The 17,599-nt window shown below is 54.9% G+C and overlaps 1 protein-coding gene across 5 annotated transcripts in view; it reads right to left on the bottom strand.

The window, feature by feature from the left end:
- Positions 1-356: 356 nt before the first annotated feature.
- The window catches only part of CHD6 (chromodomain helicase DNA binding protein 6), a 92,012-nt gene continuing 74,769 nt past the window's right edge, over positions 357-17,599 (bottom strand). For 3 of the 5 annotated variants that reach the window (XM_069872178.1, XM_069872176.1, XM_069872177.1), the window contains 14 exons: positions 17,392-17,495; positions 16,677-16,806; positions 16,379-16,439; positions 15,609-15,666; positions 14,745-14,964; positions 11,827-12,035; positions 9,243-10,796; positions 8,524-8,672; positions 8,108-8,305; positions 6,991-7,437; positions 6,166-6,357; positions 4,408-4,527; positions 3,234-3,338; positions 357-1,276 (listed from right to left, as the gene is read on the bottom strand). In XM_069872178.1, coding sequence (XP_069728279.1) covers positions 386-1,276; positions 3,234-3,338; positions 4,408-4,527; positions 6,166-6,357; positions 6,991-7,437; positions 8,108-8,305; positions 8,524-8,672; positions 9,243-10,796; positions 11,827-12,035; positions 14,745-14,964; positions 15,609-15,666; positions 16,379-16,439; positions 16,677-16,806; positions 17,392-17,495 — 4,438 coding nt within the window. In that variant the 3' untranslated portion in view covers positions 357-385. The remainder of the gene's footprint in view (positions 1,277-3,233; positions 3,339-4,407; positions 4,528-6,165; positions 6,358-6,990; positions 7,438-8,107; positions 8,306-8,523; positions 8,673-9,242; positions 10,797-11,826; positions 12,036-14,744; positions 14,965-15,608; positions 15,667-16,378; positions 16,440-16,676; positions 16,807-17,391; positions 17,496-17,599) is intronic. The other 2 variants (XM_069872179.1, XM_069872180.1) reach the window with 1 other exon arrangement.

The raw sequence follows: 17,599 nt of genomic DNA, 5'->3' as shown, positions 1-17,599 counted from the left end.
AGAGGTAAAGATTTGTCTTTTGCTCTTGGTTTGTTTGCTGCTTTTTCTTCTCAAAGGAGTGAGCAATTAGGGGGGTGACCGAGTACTGGATTTGCTACCGCTGGCTGGGATGAACAGCTGGAAAACAGAACGAGAATTCGGTGCCTCCCATACTAGCTAGACAACACTGTTATCTAATAAAGTGGCAAGACCCTGCAACTATTAACATGTAGTATTGTCACCAGAGTTTTTTCTGATGGGGAATTAGGTAGATAATATTACTCATGGAAACACAGGTTTATGAAGGCGGAGCGGGGCAGGAGGGTCAGTAACAAAGAGTTTATGGGATAAGAAACTCACAAGCCACAATCTTTCTGTGTGTTTGTTTTTCAATGAAACAAGAGTTCTAATTGGTATCACGAGCTGCTTCACGCTCCTCCTCTGCTGGTCCACCCTGCTCCCTCTCTGCCAGCAAAGGCGGAGTTGGCTCTGTACAGTTCTGACCATTCGCAGCTTTTTTTTCCGTCGGCAAGACAGTTTCTGGGTCTAGGTTTGCCAACTCCCCTTTCGCTTTCTTTCTCTTCCGCTTCTGGCTTTCCAGGTTCACTGCATCTGAGTGCCTGGTTTGCTGAATGCCGGGCAGTGCCATGCCGATGCCAGGGGAAAGGAACATAGAGGGATAGATCAGTCCAGGAGACATCCCTGGGATAAGAAACGGGTTAAAAGCTACAGGACTACTGGTAGTTATTGCGGATTCTGTCTGATTAGAAAATGAACTAGGACCAGGCTTCTCTTCTGAGACAGTTTCTTTTTTCACCTCCTGGCTGCTCTGTTTATCCTCAGTAGCTTTCTCTGCGCTGGCTGTACCACCTTTCGTTGTGCTTGTTAACGAAGTCGGTGCAGTCGCAGTACAAGTAGTTGCCATGGAGGGGTTGAGAAGTCCTCCAACGCCAAACATCTGTGGGACGGTGGCCATGCCCGGCAGCATCATAGGCAACATGCTCAGGGTGCTTTTCACATCCTCGCCAGAGGGCACCGCCGCAAATCCAGCAGGAAACCCAACCAGCCCAGTCAGAGGGATCCCTTGCATATTTCTCATGTTCTGAAGTCCTACCAGATCCATCCCAGCAATCAGTCCATTCATGAACAATGGTCCCATTCCAGAAGAAGAATCTGCTACTATGCCGGGGCCTTTAATGAGTTCACTGCGGGGCCTCCTGCCCCTCCGTCGGGGCCCTGTGTCACGGAGCACAGGCTCGGCTAGGATGCGATTGAATTTGCTTTCTGGTAAGTAGCCCTGAAAACGAAACACACACAACAGAAAATACCTGACAGTTATTACTGCATCAATACAAATCTGGTGTCTCTGTGCTTGCATCTGCGTCCCAGATAGTGTCAGCACAGAAATGTTTGTCTACGTGATATGGAATTTGAGAGGTACACACAACTTTTCCCCAAGGGATGCTGCCAAATGCAAAACCACCCTCGCTCTGCCCTGGGATGATGCTGCAGCGTCAAAGTGCACAGGAAGAAAGGAAGGAAACACATTGTTACGCCACATTTCCACCCAAGCAGCTCAGCACCTGTTCACAACACGAGAAGCACCGGGGCAGCTCTGTGTCAGGCATCAACTTAGCTCCCTTCCCAGCTTTAATCAGTATCAGGTGAAAAATCATATCTTTTAGGTGCAAAGGGCCAAATTTTCAATGCTCTGCAGGACAGCAAAGCTGCATGGGATGACACACAGAGAGTGGACATGTTGGCTGAGGAGCTCCCAGCTTGAGCTTTGCTCAGATGCCAGGAAGGTTCTTCTGAGCATTAAGACATGAGACCAAAACCCAGCGGCCACAACTGGGCAAGACTGACTAGTTACCCAGAGCAGTGAGGGGGATCCAAAGCACAGTTTAAAACTCCATTTTTTCACCATCCTCATCACAGACATTTAATCATTTCCCTTTGTGGCTCCCTTGGGTTTCAATATTACCGCTCTTTGAATCATTTCCAATAATAGTAGGTAGGAAAAGTATTTCCCATCGACACCTGCAGTGCACAAAGTTGAATCTGCCCAAAAAGGGGAAGAATCTTCTGCTCTGCTCTCACTGGCACGGGGAAAAACCTGCACGGGACCATGATGGCACCTGGGCTTCACGAAGCAGCCGACTGAGCAGCTGCCCGAGCGCCTGGAGCAGCCAGACGTCCCTCCGCATGCCCCTGCCAGGAATGATGCGCGCTCACCAAAAGCACTGGGGTGATGGGGCTCAGGGTACGAATGCTAACGGGCATGTAGCTGCCAAATCAGGGTGCAGGCGTGGTGCCAGGCACCCAGCCATTCCTGCTGGCACAGAGACCATCCCTGCAAATGATGGCATGGAAGAGCTGCCAGCTCACGTCGTGCTGGCCGCCCCAACAGGGCGCTGCCGTCAGCCCAGACCTGGGGTTGTTTCCTGGGGAGTGGGACAGACCATGCCAAATCTCTAGTGCTAATTAAAAACAAATTTCAGATCAGTACAAACCTCTAAGCCAACTGATTCCCTCCTCAGCCCCCTGCAAGGGCATCACAGAAACCACTGCAGCCCCTAAACCAGGGAGCAGGCGAGAGGATAAGGCCAGCCTGCAGGGCAAGGAAGGGCAATCTAGCAGCTCCATGTGCCAGAGAGGAGAGCACTCCTCCTTTGCAGGCTCTGCCATGCACCAGGGCAGGGACAGTGCGAATGGAGGTGGTGAGGTGAGGCTTCATCCTACCACTCTCATTGAAAGTGCCTGAGCCTTCAGGCTTGGTGCTCTGGGGGACTTTCAGCAGGCCCAGAGCTGCACTGAGTTTGCAGGAACTGATAAAAAGCCTCAGTCGGGGATGCATTTAAAAATCTGACCTCTGAGAATGTGTTTTGTCCACTCCCTGTTGCCCAGCACCTGAGCTGGGTTGCTGCTCCTAGGGCGTTTCTCTTGCCCCTGCTATTTCTAAGCAAACCAAGGCTTTCTGGACAGTCCCCATGAGCTGCTGAGCCCTGTGCCCAGGGCGCTGAGCCCCTGCCCTCCTGCCCCTGGCCACACTGCTGAGCTGTGCCATGCGTCCAACCTCCCTCTCTGCCACGCGAGCATTCCCGGTGCTGCCAGCCCTGCAGCTATCCCCTCCCACATGCGGAGCACAGCTCCTGCCTTGCAGCTCCCAGATTCTCACTGGAGAAAGGTTGTGGGGATGGGGAGGGGAAAGAAAAGATGACATGATACAGATTTCTCCAAAAGCTCTAACTTACTGAAAGCTTAACAATGTCAGCCCAGTCAGCTGCAACAGCATACTCCAAGTTTGCATCAAGCCACCTTGGCAATTCCTTCAATGCTGGTGCTGTGGCTCCCCCTAACTATAAAACACAGCAAAAGGATGACCTCTATTGCAGAAAGAGTTATGTAAAATAACACAAGAAATATGATTACACTTCCCCTAGCACCTCGCTTTGGGCTGCAATTCAGCTGTGGCATAGACTCTCCCCTCGCTATGCATCTTTGCAGGACGTGGTGCGCACCCGCTGCCTCCAGGTACACGGTTCAGGGAGAAAGGGCAAGTCCAGCCTGTGTGGCCCATCACATCTCCCTCCCTGCAGCAAGCAATAGGGACAGAGCTTCCTGGAAAGCCACATTTGGAACCAGGCAAACCCCCCAATTCACCCAAGTCTCCAGCCATCACGGGGGTAACAGAAGGAGACATAGACCTGGCTGAAACAGCCTCATTCTGTCTCACTCTTTGGTTTTGGGTTTAGATATGATGAATGTCACATCGCTTTCTGACTTAGTTCAGCCCTGGCTGAACTGAATTTGAAAACTGAAATTTAAAAACTCAATTTAGGTGAAAAAAACCCTGAATGCCCCTGCTCACTCAGAGAGGTGAACATCAGTGTACTCGAGATTAAACTGCCAATAAGGAAATCCATGTTCCTTGCTCTGTAAGCAAGGAAAAGCCCTTCACACCCCACACTTCCCACATGCATAGCACTCAGATGGATACTGGTCTGCTCTGCCTGCACCTCAGAAGGAGGAACAAAGCAAAGATATTTGCATGGCAGCATTACAATTTGTGGCATCGTGCAGTGAATTCAAGGGGAAAATTCAAATCCGGAATGGGAAGCACCAGCTAGGGCTGTGCTCATTGTGGCTTTAAAGCCAACAGCTGAATCCCTGTGCCACTGATGGGTCTGGGTGCCCTGGCAGGGGTGAATGCTCAGGCTTTCCTTACTTAACACAGAAAGGCACTCATTTCACAGGGCTGTGTCCCTTTGGGCACAGATGTGTCACAGGACAGCACAGATCAGCGACATGTTCCAGACTTGTCCCATCCATGGGCTTCTCTGGATCAAATCTCCCCACAAGTGAGTTCAGGGTCTGTTCAGCATTTACAGACACCAAGGGCAGAGCACAGCACCAGCCTTCGCTTACCCGCCGTCCAGTACCCTTATGTACCACAGGCACCCGTTCGTCTCCTGTCAGCGCGCTAATATCCAATTTGCTGGGGTCCTTGCAGCGTTGCCTCCTCTGCTTGGGCTTGTCTGAAAAATTCTGGAGTGCAAACAAGACAACGTTAATGAGATGAGATGAGATGGCTTAATGAGCCTGGACAGCTACAAGCCCTGCAAGAGAGTGGTGCAGATGAGCTCCTGAGGGACAGAGGGTCCCTGCAGGCTTGAACGGGAGCAACGTAAGCAGTACATGCTGGTCTCTGCCATCAGGCCAGCTCTCTAATGAGCACCACTGATTTCTGTAGGTATAAAGGGGTTTCCAGCATACCCCTCTTACTGCTTCAGTAAGCTTACTGCTTTTCAACTCCCCTGCAACCCTAAAACTGTAACTGTAACGTGCTGCTGATTCATATACATGCATCTGTGAGTGAGGCACTAACGACAACCAGGAAAGAAAGGGAGAACAGGTCTGTGTGTGCCATCTCATGTCAGCCTGATATAGCTACCTGCATCTCACCAGCTCATCTCTGCTTTGTTTCGCTCCTATTTCAGCTGCTGCACCATGTTTCTTTGGAATCAGAGCCCTTCAGGACTGCAACCAACAGAGTAACCACTGAGCTGCTGCACACCCACTGCCTGCACTGAGTCCCGGCATCAATGTTGCTTTTTAATGAACTATTGCAGGTTCTGATTCCTGAGAGGCAAAGAAAAGCCCCTGAGCTTGGCCTGCCCTTCAACAGCTGAGCTGCTGCAGTGCCACAAAGCAGCTTTCACTCCATCCTGGAGAGAGGACATCTGCCCTGGTGGGTCCTGCAGGGCTGGCCCAGGGCACTGGGGCTTTCTGGGAGCAAGAGGTTCTCAAGCAGCACGGCCAGAGTAGGCGAGCTCAAGTAAGGCCCTCATGGAAGGCAAGGGCAATGGAACAGAGTGGGAAGGCAACTCCATGCCTGCTCCACCACCAGACTGCTTCCTGTGGTGTTCCTAGGAGTCTGGCCTTGGGAACAGAGCCTCATGTACCTCTGGACTTTGAAAAGCAAAGGCCATCCTGCCTGAGCAAACACTGGGCTCTCTCACCTCTAACAACCTCCAAAACACTAATGGCTTTGCCTGCACTCCAAGCTCCAGGGAGTCCCTGTCTCAAGCACACTCTCCTCCAGGACCAAGAAGCGCAGTCGTTTATGTATTCCCACTACATTTCTCCCTGCTCTGTGTTATAGCCTGTGCTCTGCCCACAACATGGGCTAAAGGGCTAAATAAGCTGAAATCTGGAGCAAACCAACTGTGAAACCAAAACATAGATGCTTATGAGACAGCAAGAAGAATCAGACAGACTTTGCCCCCTAATCTCTGACAGCTCCTGTGACTACCTCACTGCAGCCTTTGCAGCTGGCAACGCAGCCACCTCGAACTCACATTTAAAACCAAGAGGTTTCCTCTTGTCTGGGAACCTTATTTAATAAACAGCATTGCCTAAAATGACCCCAGGTGGAACGGAGCAACACAGAGAGACCGTGAGCACTCCAAATCCCTTTTCCCATTTCTCTCCCCATCCCTGGTGCTTCTGGAAGACACTGGACTGGGAGATGGATGTGCTGGAGCTGGAGAACAGACATCAGGGGAGGGCAAAGGCTGCACTGCAAGACACTGTGGAAGCTGGAACTCAAAAGCAAGCACAGAAAACCAAACACACACACAAGACAGGCAGATAGATAGACGTGCCACCAACGGCCATCCTTACTGTGCCAAAGCCAGGAACGTCAAGTGTGTAGTCGGACTGCTGACGGAGCCAGTCGAGGAGACTCTTATTCGGGACAGCCTTCTCTGCTTGGCTGCCTGCAGCTGGGACTGGCTGTGGAGTTGAAGTAGCAGCAGCCGGCCCATCAGAGATGGGACTGTTCTGGGGGGGCTGCAGCTGGTCTTCCTGAACATCCTGACATGGAGGGAGGAGCAGGGAGAGAACATCAGTAGCACGCGGTGATGCGTGTGCACCCAGACCAGCAAAGCTCTCAACACACGTCATCTGCTCCCATTACAGACTCATCCACATCCTCCCCATGCCTGCTCCTTCAATCATCACCCACCACTGCATCACACTTCCACTCGGTCCCCAGCACTGGTGGCACAGAGGGCAGGGAGAGTGGGCAGATGCTTCCCAACTCACCTGGAAACACCCTAGTAATCAGGAGGACCAACTTCCCCCCACATCTCTCCTAGCCTAGAGGGACTGCTCTTGTTCCCAAAGCCCCGTTCTTCTCTCAGTGGATCCCAGGGTAGAAGAAGAAAGGATGCAGCAGGCTCTTGGCCACAGCTCCAACACAGTCAAGGACCTTTCCTCATGTTCCCTAACCCCAGATACTCTGGGCAGAGTGCTGCAAGCCAGAGGGAAAGTTTCCTTTCCTTCCTGGAGCAGTATCTGCTCCTGTCTGCTCTAGCGTGAGCCAAGCTGTCCTGGAGGAGGCCCTGCATTGCCATGGGCAGCACAGCTTGTAAGGGAGAGCTGGACCACGAGACAAATCATGCTGACCCCATCGGGGCCATGTGGAAGAGGTGAGCACTGACCCACCTGCAGCCTGGTTGGAAGAGGCCTCTCCTTCAAGAAGATGAGGTCCATCCCTTCTACATTTTTTCTCCTGCCTCGTCTCCTCCGCATGGCAGCGTCTTCTCTTCGGGCGCTGCCATTTACGATTTGTCCCGTGACAGGATGGATCAACCCTGCCTGCAGGATGCCAGACAAGTCCATGCCCAGGGAGCCCTGGAGGGTGTTCACAGTCCCCAGTTTGGGCATGTTTGTGTTCAGGGAGAACGGAGAAGAGTTCCCTGGGGACCCGTCGGAGGCTCTGGACAAGTCCACCGCTGTGTCACGCCAGCCATTCAACACAATGGGTGGATGGACATGGGTTGCTGCTAGGTGCTCCAGGCTCCTCTGTTTGGCATCTCTGTCCACCTCGAATTCGTAAGGCCTCCTGTGCTTCCGCTCATCCTTTGCAAAGGTAGGGGTCAGGAAACCTTCCTGTGTGCATCAAAGCCACGGAGACGGTTATGGCTGCTCGTGCACTACCCAGGGACCACAGCTCCTCAAATCAACACTGAGCTAACAGTCAGGCTCTTCTGCCTCTCTGTGGAAGAGTGGAAGGACGCCCTTTCCCAGGCACATCACGCTTCTCTTTCCCTGTGTGTGGGTGGTGTGGGAGCCAGAACCACCCCTGTGTAGTGGGTGCTCTGCCAGCTGCCAGGTAGGCGGGCTGGGGTCCCAGGCTAGTAGCTCCCGTCTCCGCGCTGTGTCCAACAGCGAGAGGAGATGAGGGGAAGCTGGTGACTGATGGCAGTGCCCTCTCCAATGTCACTTCCTGTGGGACACCAGGGCACTGCCCCCCTTTCCCCAGCCACGCTGGGTGATCCAGCATTGACTGGAAGCCCCCCTCTACAGCTATGGGAGCTGTGCAGCAGTCGCCTCCCCAGGAGGGAACACAGCTGGCGGGGGACTGAGAGCACAGGGAGCTCACTGGGAGCCCTCAGTAGAGGGGACCAGGCAGCTTAAGCCATGTGCTACACACCAGAAATGGCACCGAGAGGCAGTATAAACCCAGCTCCCACTGGAAAACTCCTGAGCAACTCTGGGCTGTGATTTACTCCAGAGTCCCTGGCCTATTCCGGCCTGAGGGTTCCTGCACCTTTTGTACCTGTGAGATTAACACCCCGTTATTGAAGCTGGGATCGGGGGCTTCTGACTCAGCAAAGCTGCTCCTGCTGCCGGCATTGCTGGCTACCGCTGGAGCAGCCAACAGGCTCTGTGTCTCAAACTGCTGGCTGGAGGAGGGCCACTTGCCCTTCAAGATGGCATGGCAGATGTTGTCAATGCGGTTGATGATGACACGGTCCTGCAAACAGAATGGGACAGTGGCAGGCTGGGACTCGAACAACTGACTTGCATGTCACCTCAGGATTAAAGACAAACCCACCCCTGGGGACCTCAGCACGGTGGGGAACGGCTCCGGGACAAGTGTATCCATGGGCGGAGGAGCAGGAGGCAGAGCTGGGGCTGCGTGAGCTGGTAAGGACTACACAGTAACGCAAACAGTGTTCATTTTAAACTCACCTTAGGCCACTCAGAGAAGGAGTAAAGAGTCTTCTCCTGCAGCAGCTGGGCTATGGTTGGCGCACGGGCATTCTGAAGGTCATCGATCTCCCCAGGCAGGACAGAAGCAGAATTCTTGCTCTCCTCCTCCAAATACTTGTCTGGACCATCTGAGAAAGCGACAGAGAACAGAGCCCATCACCACCCTGCTTCTGTGTCCTCTCAAGGCAAGAGCAGCCCCTCACACCTTCCCAGCCCAGCACCCAGCTGTCTCTGCAGAAGCCCCATTCCCCAACCAGCTTCCAAGAAAGCCCTGGCTCACAGCAGGCAGCCCAGGCTGCTGAGGAAGGGCCAGTACTGCCCTGCACAGAGACTGGGGGGCTTGTATAGTAGTGGCCCCCATTCCTGCCCATCCCCATACCCTGTGCTGGTGAGGAGGGCACATGTCTTTCCAGGAGGAGCTGCTCACCAGGCAGCGCCCTGCGCCAGGAGGGGAATGGTGTCCTGCACTCCAGGGGATGCTCATAGCAGGACTGCTGGGGCTCAGGGTGGGGTTGTGGCCAGCCCCATTGGCAAATGCAGCCACCAACCCTTTGTCCTGCAACCACATCAGAGGGACTCCAACTCCCTACTCTGAGGGCTCAGCAACCCCAAGGCTTGGGCTCTGCAGGGAGGACAGCAGGGCCCTCCCACCCCAGTCAGAAGTGACTGCCAGCCAGATAGAGCGCTCAGGACAGTACCTTGACTCTGGTTGCTGCTGGCTTTCTCCCCCTTGTCTCTCTTCTCACACTCTTCATGTTTCACGCCCTGGGACTCGGGGTGCAGGGCCTCTCTGCAGCTTGGCTGCCGCTCAGCTCCTTGGTCCCAGGCCTGCGCCCCGGCACAGGGGAGCTCTGCCCTTGTGGCCCCCGGCAGTGCTGTGGGCAGGCCGAAAGCCTGGGCCTGACCTGGTGAGTGCTGCAGGATGCTCTCCTCATCCAGGCCCTGGTCCTCCCTGCCCTCTGGCCCGGGCTCCCCCAGTCTTTCTGGTGTCCCCAGCCTCAGAGACTCTCTCTCACCATTCATGTCTTCTGGGCAAGGGTTCTCAGGTGTGGGGAGGCCAGAGCTCTGTTCTTCAATCCCCAGTTCATGAGCCTCAGGGTCACAACCAGCCCTGCTCCTGGGACCACTCAAGCCTTCCACAACTTCTGCTGCTGCCTCGAAGTTATCATCATCCTCTTCTTCCTCCTCATCCTCCTCACTGTGGCTCTGACTTGGTACCGACTTTGTCTCTATTCCTTTCTCCTGCAGCAGATTGATGAACCTCTGCTCAGGAGCAACCTTTATTTCATAGTTATGAAGGCTGGAACTGTAAAGCCCCACAGTTATGACCCCTTCCATGGCACTGTGCTCTGGCAGTGCCGCCTCAGGCCTGGTGAGGTCTCCCTTCTGCTGCAAGGCTTCGCTGAGCTCTGCTGGGATGCTCTGCGAGGGGTTGCTTTCAGGGGTAGAAGGTGAAGGGTCAATCTCTTCATTCTGACCATCCATTCGGTCACAGCCCCCCTGCAAACCCTCCCTCAGGGCATCTGCATCGCAGCTGGATGGGTCCTCGTCCCCCTCTAACTTGCCCTCGGAGAGTTTAGCAAGGCTGCTCCCAACATCTGTGCAACTCGGGCTGTCTCGAGCAAGAGAGCTCTGCTCGCTGTTACAGGCCTTCTCATCACACATCATGCACACCAACGACTCCGGCAGAGAGCTTTCATCATAGTTACTGGACATGAGGTCCCGGACTTTAGACATGAATGTTTCACAGCAGGAGTCCGGAGGGCTGCCCCCAGCCTGAGACATGATGGCATCTGCAGTTTCTAGCTTGACCTGGCTCTCGCCTTCATTCTCCAGGGGTTCATCCCCCTGCAGCGGTTGGTCCACTTGGCTGTACAGAGGGGAAGCATAGAGTTTGGAGTTAGTCTGGTAAAGGCAGCACAGTGTTTCTGGCCCCGGGAGCCCCGTTCTTTTATTCTGGGCATAGTTCCTGTAGGCATCTAAAAAGGACAGCTGGGGGTCATTCATGATGTAGTAGTCGGTGCGATTCAGGCCGTGCCTGGCAGTGCCGATCAGCAGGTCTCGATCATGTTTGCCACACTCCCACCACACAGGCAGGTAGAGGCTCGGCCGGCAGAGCTTGAGCCGCTCGTGAAGCTGCGGGGATTTGAGCACCTGCTCACGCACTTTTCGCAGGAGCTCGATACGGTAGAGCGTTCTGGCGGCGCGTTCCTCAGTGATGGGCTCCACATAGATGTCAGGGTCGGGGGGGCCTGCAGCAGGGACAGAAACGCCAAGGTGTTATAGAGACTGAGGAGGATTGCTCAGAGGCCGGGAGAGCAAGGGGAGCTTTAACTCTTGCTCAGACTGCAGATGAGGAGGTGAGAGTGCTTGTAGCCACTGCTGAGGCTTCTTTTCTCAGTCTCACCACCGTCCATTCAATTGCCACCAAATGGACTCATGGGAGTAAACTCCCTCAATCTCAGCAGCTGGGCAAAAGAGGCACTCGGCCACAGAGGATTTTAGAGCCTTGGTTGAGCTCTGCATCATTAATGCCAGCAGTGCTGGAGCTGCCTGGACCATCTGCTGGAGTGGCTCCCTGGGATTGGAGCTTGGGGTGGCCCTTCAGCAGGTTCTCAGGGAAGGGAGTTCCCTAACTCATCAGCTCTTTTGAGAAGAAACACATACTTAAGGCATTAACGCACACAAGGCATGAGACTCCTGACAGGTCTGAGATGAAATCCTTTCTGTTGCAGCTAGAAGCAAATTGCTTTGTGTTTATACAAGCCCCTAAGCAGCTTTTCATCTGCCATGTCCTGCATGGATACCAGAGCTCTGGAGGGCACTGAGAAAAGGGTTTGGACTCACTTTGCCCTGCAGCAGAGCTCTCTGGTCGGCTATGCCATGGCACAGCCACTGTGCAGACTCTGCTCAGCGCCCGCAGGGATGCTCGGAAAGAAAGCAGCAATACAGACCACCCAGACAACCCCTAGCTCCAGTGTAGAGATGTGATCTGCTGCTTCTCCTCCTTGACATCCAGACGTGATTTCATGGGAGAGCTCCACAAGAGCTATGAGAGCATGGGCTGGAGCCCCCAGGGCTGCCGTGCTTTCCCACTGCACTTGGCAGGCAGCACACAGTGGTGACAAGGAAGCCAGAAATCCGTGTGGCTTCTGCAAGCCCACAGCCTGCCTGCTCTCTTGCTGCCTTTGACTGTCCCTGAAACTTCTTCCTGGCTCCCAGGGAACCATTTCTGACCTGTGGCTACATTACCCACTCCCTGGTCACGCAATTTCCACTCACCATCCTCTTTCCACAGCGGGAGACCACAGACATTCTTGCACATGGCCACGAAACTGTAAAAGTACTTCTCCAGGCTCTCGTCTGTCTTCTTCTCCAGTCGAGAGATGGCTCGGAACTGGGTCCAGTCAAATACCTTTTTCTCCTGGTCATAGACAACCCCAAAGGAGGAGACAGTGCGGTAGAAATCTGCCTGCTCCCTCCTGGTCCACCTGGGCAAGGAGAAGACATGAACACCACTGAGACATATTCTGGCCCCAGCACAAGCAAGGCGCCCACCAGAGAGGACTATCTGGTTACTTCCCACCGGTTTGGAGATGTCAGTAGGAGCACATCAGGAGATTATCACAACCTGAGACCCTCTGCCTGGTGACACACAGTGAAGAGGACCGAAGGTCACAGGCCCTCTGGCTCTCGGTTCACTGTTGAAATAACACTCTCAGCTGTTTGAAAAGCCACCAGGTGCAGCTCCTGGATGCACTGCTGATGGGGCGCAGGCACCAGCAGGTTCTGTGGAGGCACAATCCTATCTCACCAACTCACTTCCTATTACATTGAGTTGTCTCATCACCTCCATGGAAAGGCCAACTCTTAGTACCAGGAATTAAAAAGGACGGTCCTGCAGACACAGCTTTCATCCCGCCTCTTCCAGAGGAAAACTGGGACCAGGGTTCACCACCATAAGCGTCCCAGTAATGAACACCACCCACTCTGCTGACTCCTGTGACCCCTGGGTGCCAGGGCTGGGTGTCCCTCCTTCCCCGCTGAAGGGAAGCGGTCATGGTGGTGGGGTTTTGGTTACAACACTGGTAAAGCACAACCCGCACTCTGGCCTGGACCCTCTGTGCCTTCACCCCCATCAGGACCACCCTAGGAGCGATCCAGAACACAGACAGTGAGGAGCGTCCTAGGCAAATACAGACCCAGGCGCAGAGAACATAGAGAAACAGGTCCCAGAGCACAAAGCAGGGTGCAAACTGCAGGGCAAGTGCAGGAGCAGGCAAGTGCTGTGGGTCAAAGAGAGCTTAGAGTCAAATCTTAGCTCCTCTGAACTGCAGGTCTGAGCCAGTGCCAGCAGGGAGTTGGAACATGACAAGGGAGAGCAGACTGCGTGACAGCACCCACAGCACTGCCTGACTGACCAAAATAGACCGGGACCAGCATCCCCAGCCATGCTCCCTGCAACCCTGAGCCCTCCTCAGTGATATTTTGTTCCAAAAAGGAGAAGAACAAGAAAGTGAATTGAAAAACAGATGATCCAAATCAAGAACCTCAATGGGGAGTTTGTAGAAAGACCTCAAATGAAAGGCTGGTGAGAAACTGCCCAGGACACTTCTGGGAGACCCTAAAAAACCCAAAGCCCACAGAACATATGAGCAGGAAACGCCAGGCTGCTGTGGTGCCCCCAGCACAACCACTGAGGCCCTTGCCTTGGAGAGGGCATGGTACAACTAGAAGAGGGACAGGGAAGATCAGTGGGCTGAAGTAGCCTCTGTATGGGGAGGTCATGAACAGAGAGCGCAGGGCAGCCCAGACACCCAGCGCTTACATGGGCCCCCGTGATAGGGCCAAGTTCCCAGGAGACAGAGCCATGGAGGCCTGCTGGGCACAAAGAGCCCCTGTGGTTCAGGAAGGCCCAGGGATGTGTTAGAGGCAGCGACGGAGGCAGCATCACCTCACTGCACCTGCTCCTGGTTTCTGCAGAGTCCCTCAGGGTGCCAGGATGGTCCCACCATCCTTCCATTTACTGGGACACAAAAAACACAAGAGCACGTCAAACCCAGGATATGGCACCAACTGGCTTCCAAGGCCATGATCAGGAGGCTAATGTAGTGTCCGAGAGGCACTGGGGTCAGAGCTGCAACGCACGTGAGCTGTGACAGTGCGGGTCCATCACCCCTCATCCACAGAGTCAGTTTGGTGACTAACTCAGTCACTCTAAGTAACTTCATTCTCTGAAAGCTACTGCATGTTTTTGAGACAGTTCCTCTCTAGCAGTGATCACGCAAGGCACTGCGATGCAAAAAGGCCAGTGCTTGTACTTATCCCTATTGCAAACAGGCCATCCTTGACCTGGCAAAAAAAGGGACGCACTTTCAAGGAGGGGCAGACAGCACGGGTGACCCCAAACTGACCAACAGATGATTCCACCCTATAGGCGTCACGCTCGGTATAAAGTGAGAGACCACAAGGGTCTGCCCTCTTCTGCGATAGCTAACATCCAGTGAGCACCTTGTCTGTCTTTTCCTGATGTCTGATCCATGAATTCCTGAATCCAGTTCCTGAGCCCAGCTGTGGACCTTTTCCCTAATGTCTGTTCTGCAGCATTTGTGGTGATGTGTGGTCATCGAGGGGTGGGGTGGGAGTGTGACTTCCTATATTTGTATATATGTTATAACTTTCTAATAATTTTCATCATCATTATTATTATTATCATTTCATTACAGCTGTAGTTTCCAACCCACAAGTCTTTTTTCCTCTGATTTCCCTTTCCCCTTTCCCTGGGGTGAGAAGGCAGGGATTTGGGAGTCCCATCTGCTCTGTCTTAGCTGCCAAAATTACCTAGGCCGGGGCTAAACTGTGACGCAAGTGCTCAACTCAGCTCAGCAGCACCCACTCCGTTGGGGCTGGGGGTGATCCCTGGCCCAGCAGATGCTGGATTGAGACCTGAAGATCTATCCCTTCCCTTTCTTTCACTGTTACACCGACTACTACCTGCAATCCACAGTGGCTGCTACCTCCTGGCTGGGCCAGCTGCTGGAGACATAAGGCTCCCTCGTGACTGGAAGCAGCGTTCCCTGCCCTGGTCACGCGGGCAGTTGCCTGCACGCCAGTCGTGGGGACGGTCACCTGGGCAAACCCAGCAGGCAAGGATTTTAATAGCTTAAAGTAGCTTTGGAAAGGACAGGCTGCTGCATTACCTTTTCTGCATTTCTTTGTTCACCGAGTCCATCTCAGAGGCTCTCCTGAACACCTCGTCCTGCAGCCAGTATCCATGGTTACCGGGCACCAGCATCTCAGCACGGGGAGGCAGCTCTTTGCGGTTGCAGCGCTGGTAGACAGTGACAAGCCTCCGCAGTCTGGCTGTGAGGGCAGATGAGACAGGCCAGCAGGATCTGTCTGAGTCGGAGCCATCCTGGGCTTCAAACATCAGCAAGGACATTAGTATTTAATGCGCACTCCAAGCCATAGGTTCCCACATCCCTCTGGCTGCCTCCAAGAGCTCCCTCCTGCCTTCCCTCTCCCACAGGAGAAAGCAGGGATCACAGTTATGAGTTAAGGGCTGTTGTGACCATCCCTGGGCCTCTGAACCCTAAAAGCTGCTGCCTCACAGCCTCACCATGGCTGGGCTTCCTTTGGATAGAGCCCATGGGCAGAGATCAGGGCAGGAATGATGCCTCTGGGCCAGGCCATGCCTAGAAGAGGACTGCAGCTCCCTGCTCAGCAGTGGGGCCAGCCCATGGCATCTGCCAGCGCTGCCCCCTGCAGAGACCCCTCACGCTCATCTCATGCAGGTAACTGCATGGACAAGGTTGGGCCAATGGCTTCTGGCTGGAAATATTTTTTGGGACCCCGGCTGCCCCACCACAGGGCCTGTTCCTGGGTGTCCCTGCGTGGGAGGGCCCCTGACAGGAACCTGCCCATGTTAAACTCCCTCACCCGCACAAAGAGCAGCGCGACCCCCAGCCCAGTGCGGGTCCCTCCCACCCAGAAGCACTCTGGCTCCAGCCGTGCTGCGCCAGCCCCTGGAAGGCAGACACCACACTGGGGAGGGATGGCCTCACCTGGCGCTGGCTCGTCCCGCTTCTCACTGGCTTCGCCCACCCCAGCAGCTACCATGTCCTGCGGAAGGAAGCCATCAAAGAGGGCTCTCCAGCCCCGTGCAGAACCCCGTACCAGGGGTATAGGGAGGGTATAGGTATAGGGAGTATAGGCAGGGTATAGGGAGGCAGGACAGGCAGGGCTGTATGTCCAGGCCCTTGAGGTCAGCCACTGGCTGTCCAGGATTAGAGCAGCACAGGCAGAGGAAGCAACAGCTCTGAAAGGCAGTGCTGTCCGCTCTGGGCCTAGAGGGGAGGTCCACCAGAGACGTGGAGTGGGGCCCCACTGCCCAGAGCAGCAGCAGTGTGACAGCGTCTGCTCTGCACCCCGCTGTGCTGCTTCATTCACTACTCTGGCTCTCCTGCAGCACCATTTCTCTTGGAACGCTCCGATTCCTTTGCCAGGGCCCCGTGTGACTCCTGCAGACAAGTGTGAGAGCCGGTACCCCTGGCTGCCCCCAACCCTCAGTCCCCTCAGCTCCCCATGGGGCAGATCCTGCCCAGGTCCACAGGAAACACAGGCAGCCGCAGAAGCTGTGCCTCTGGGAGCAGAGACCACAGAGACAGCGTGGGGCAGAGCCCGCACATGGCACAGCAAAGCTGGCACAACATGGGCTCTCCAGCAGCGCTGGCTCCCTGGTGCCCTGCAGGAGAGCCAACCAAGCCTGCACGCAGGGCAGGAGGGCAGGCCTGGCAGCAGCAGTTATGGATCAATCACCATGAGTCCTGCTCACCTCCTGCTTTGGCAGCCCCTCCAGCTTTTCTCCACCGCTCTCTTCCTTCTCCATGCTGCCCCTGGGCAAGAGAATGAATCAGTCCTCGGCAGTGGCAGCACAGCCACCCTGGCTGTACCACAGAGAATTGGTCCTTGTGCCAACCCTCTGCCTTGCACCTGGGAGCATGTTCCCCCGCCTTCCCTGCTGCCCACAGTGCTCAGACACGCAGTCTGCTTCTTCCCCCATCCCTGCGCACTGCTCACCCCACAGCATTGCCCCGCTGCGACCATGAGGGAGCCAGGCAGCCCCTGCCCACCTTTCAGCAGCATCCTGGGCACCATCGCTGACGCCCTGCTCTGCAGAGAGCAGCTTCTCGTCCGGCATGCCAACCTTCTCCAGAAAGCAGAGTGCTGGGTCCGCCCGCATAGCATTATACCGCTCGTAACCTGCCAACCACCACACACCATCAGGGAGGAGAAACAACACCAAGCCAGGCCACAGCCTGGTTCAGGAGAACCTCCTGCTCTGTGGGAAACAGCTCCCCACCTGGCTTGCTCTCTTTGTGCTGCTGTGAGAGCAATTCTCACACCAAGAAATTCACAACACTTCTCCAGAAGCTGCTGATTGCTCTGCAGCCCCTGGGCAGCAGGCAGAGAAAACTCAGCATTTCCACCCTACTGGGCAGCCCTGGTTGCTGTGCAGAGTACTTGTGGCAGCTGCAGCTGGCAGCAAACAGTCCCATGGCTCCTGGAAGCCGCAGGTGGATTCACAACAAGGCTGAGATGCCAGGAGAGGCTCTGCACCTTCCTCCCCACCCTCATGTGACAACTGCACATTGCAAACCACAGGAGTCTGCCAGGAGACCAGGCACGGCTGCCCTGGGCATCACGGTGTGTTGGCCCAACCACCCCAATTAGCTCCTGGAATGCTGCCTTGGTCCCTCGTGCTGATGGAACATCCCCAACAGGTACTGGAGCTCTGGACAGGTGCTACATGTGGGGCCTTTTCCTGCAGACAAGCTCAGCACGCACCGTGCTTGAAGACGCCAATGAGCAGGGATTTATCGGCTTCAGCATTCCACCAGTCCACCGGGATCTCCACGTAGTCAATGTCTGGCAGCAGCACATCCAGCTCCCTGTGGCAAACAAGGTCTGAATGCCCCTCTCCCAGCACTGGAGCACACTGGGCACTGCTGGGCGAGGGAGAGAGGAGCTATCGCTCGCTGGCTGGGCGACAGCT

The sequence above is a fragment of the Phaenicophaeus curvirostris genome, chromosome 18, assembly GCF_032191515.1.
Source record: "Phaenicophaeus curvirostris isolate KB17595 chromosome 18, BPBGC_Pcur_1.0, whole genome shotgun sequence".
Taxonomy (NCBI): domain Eukaryota; kingdom Metazoa; phylum Chordata; class Aves; order Cuculiformes; family Cuculidae; genus Phaenicophaeus; species Phaenicophaeus curvirostris.
The sequence above is the reverse complement of the archived record's forward strand: the minus strand, read 5'-3'. Positions and strand labels throughout refer to the sequence as shown.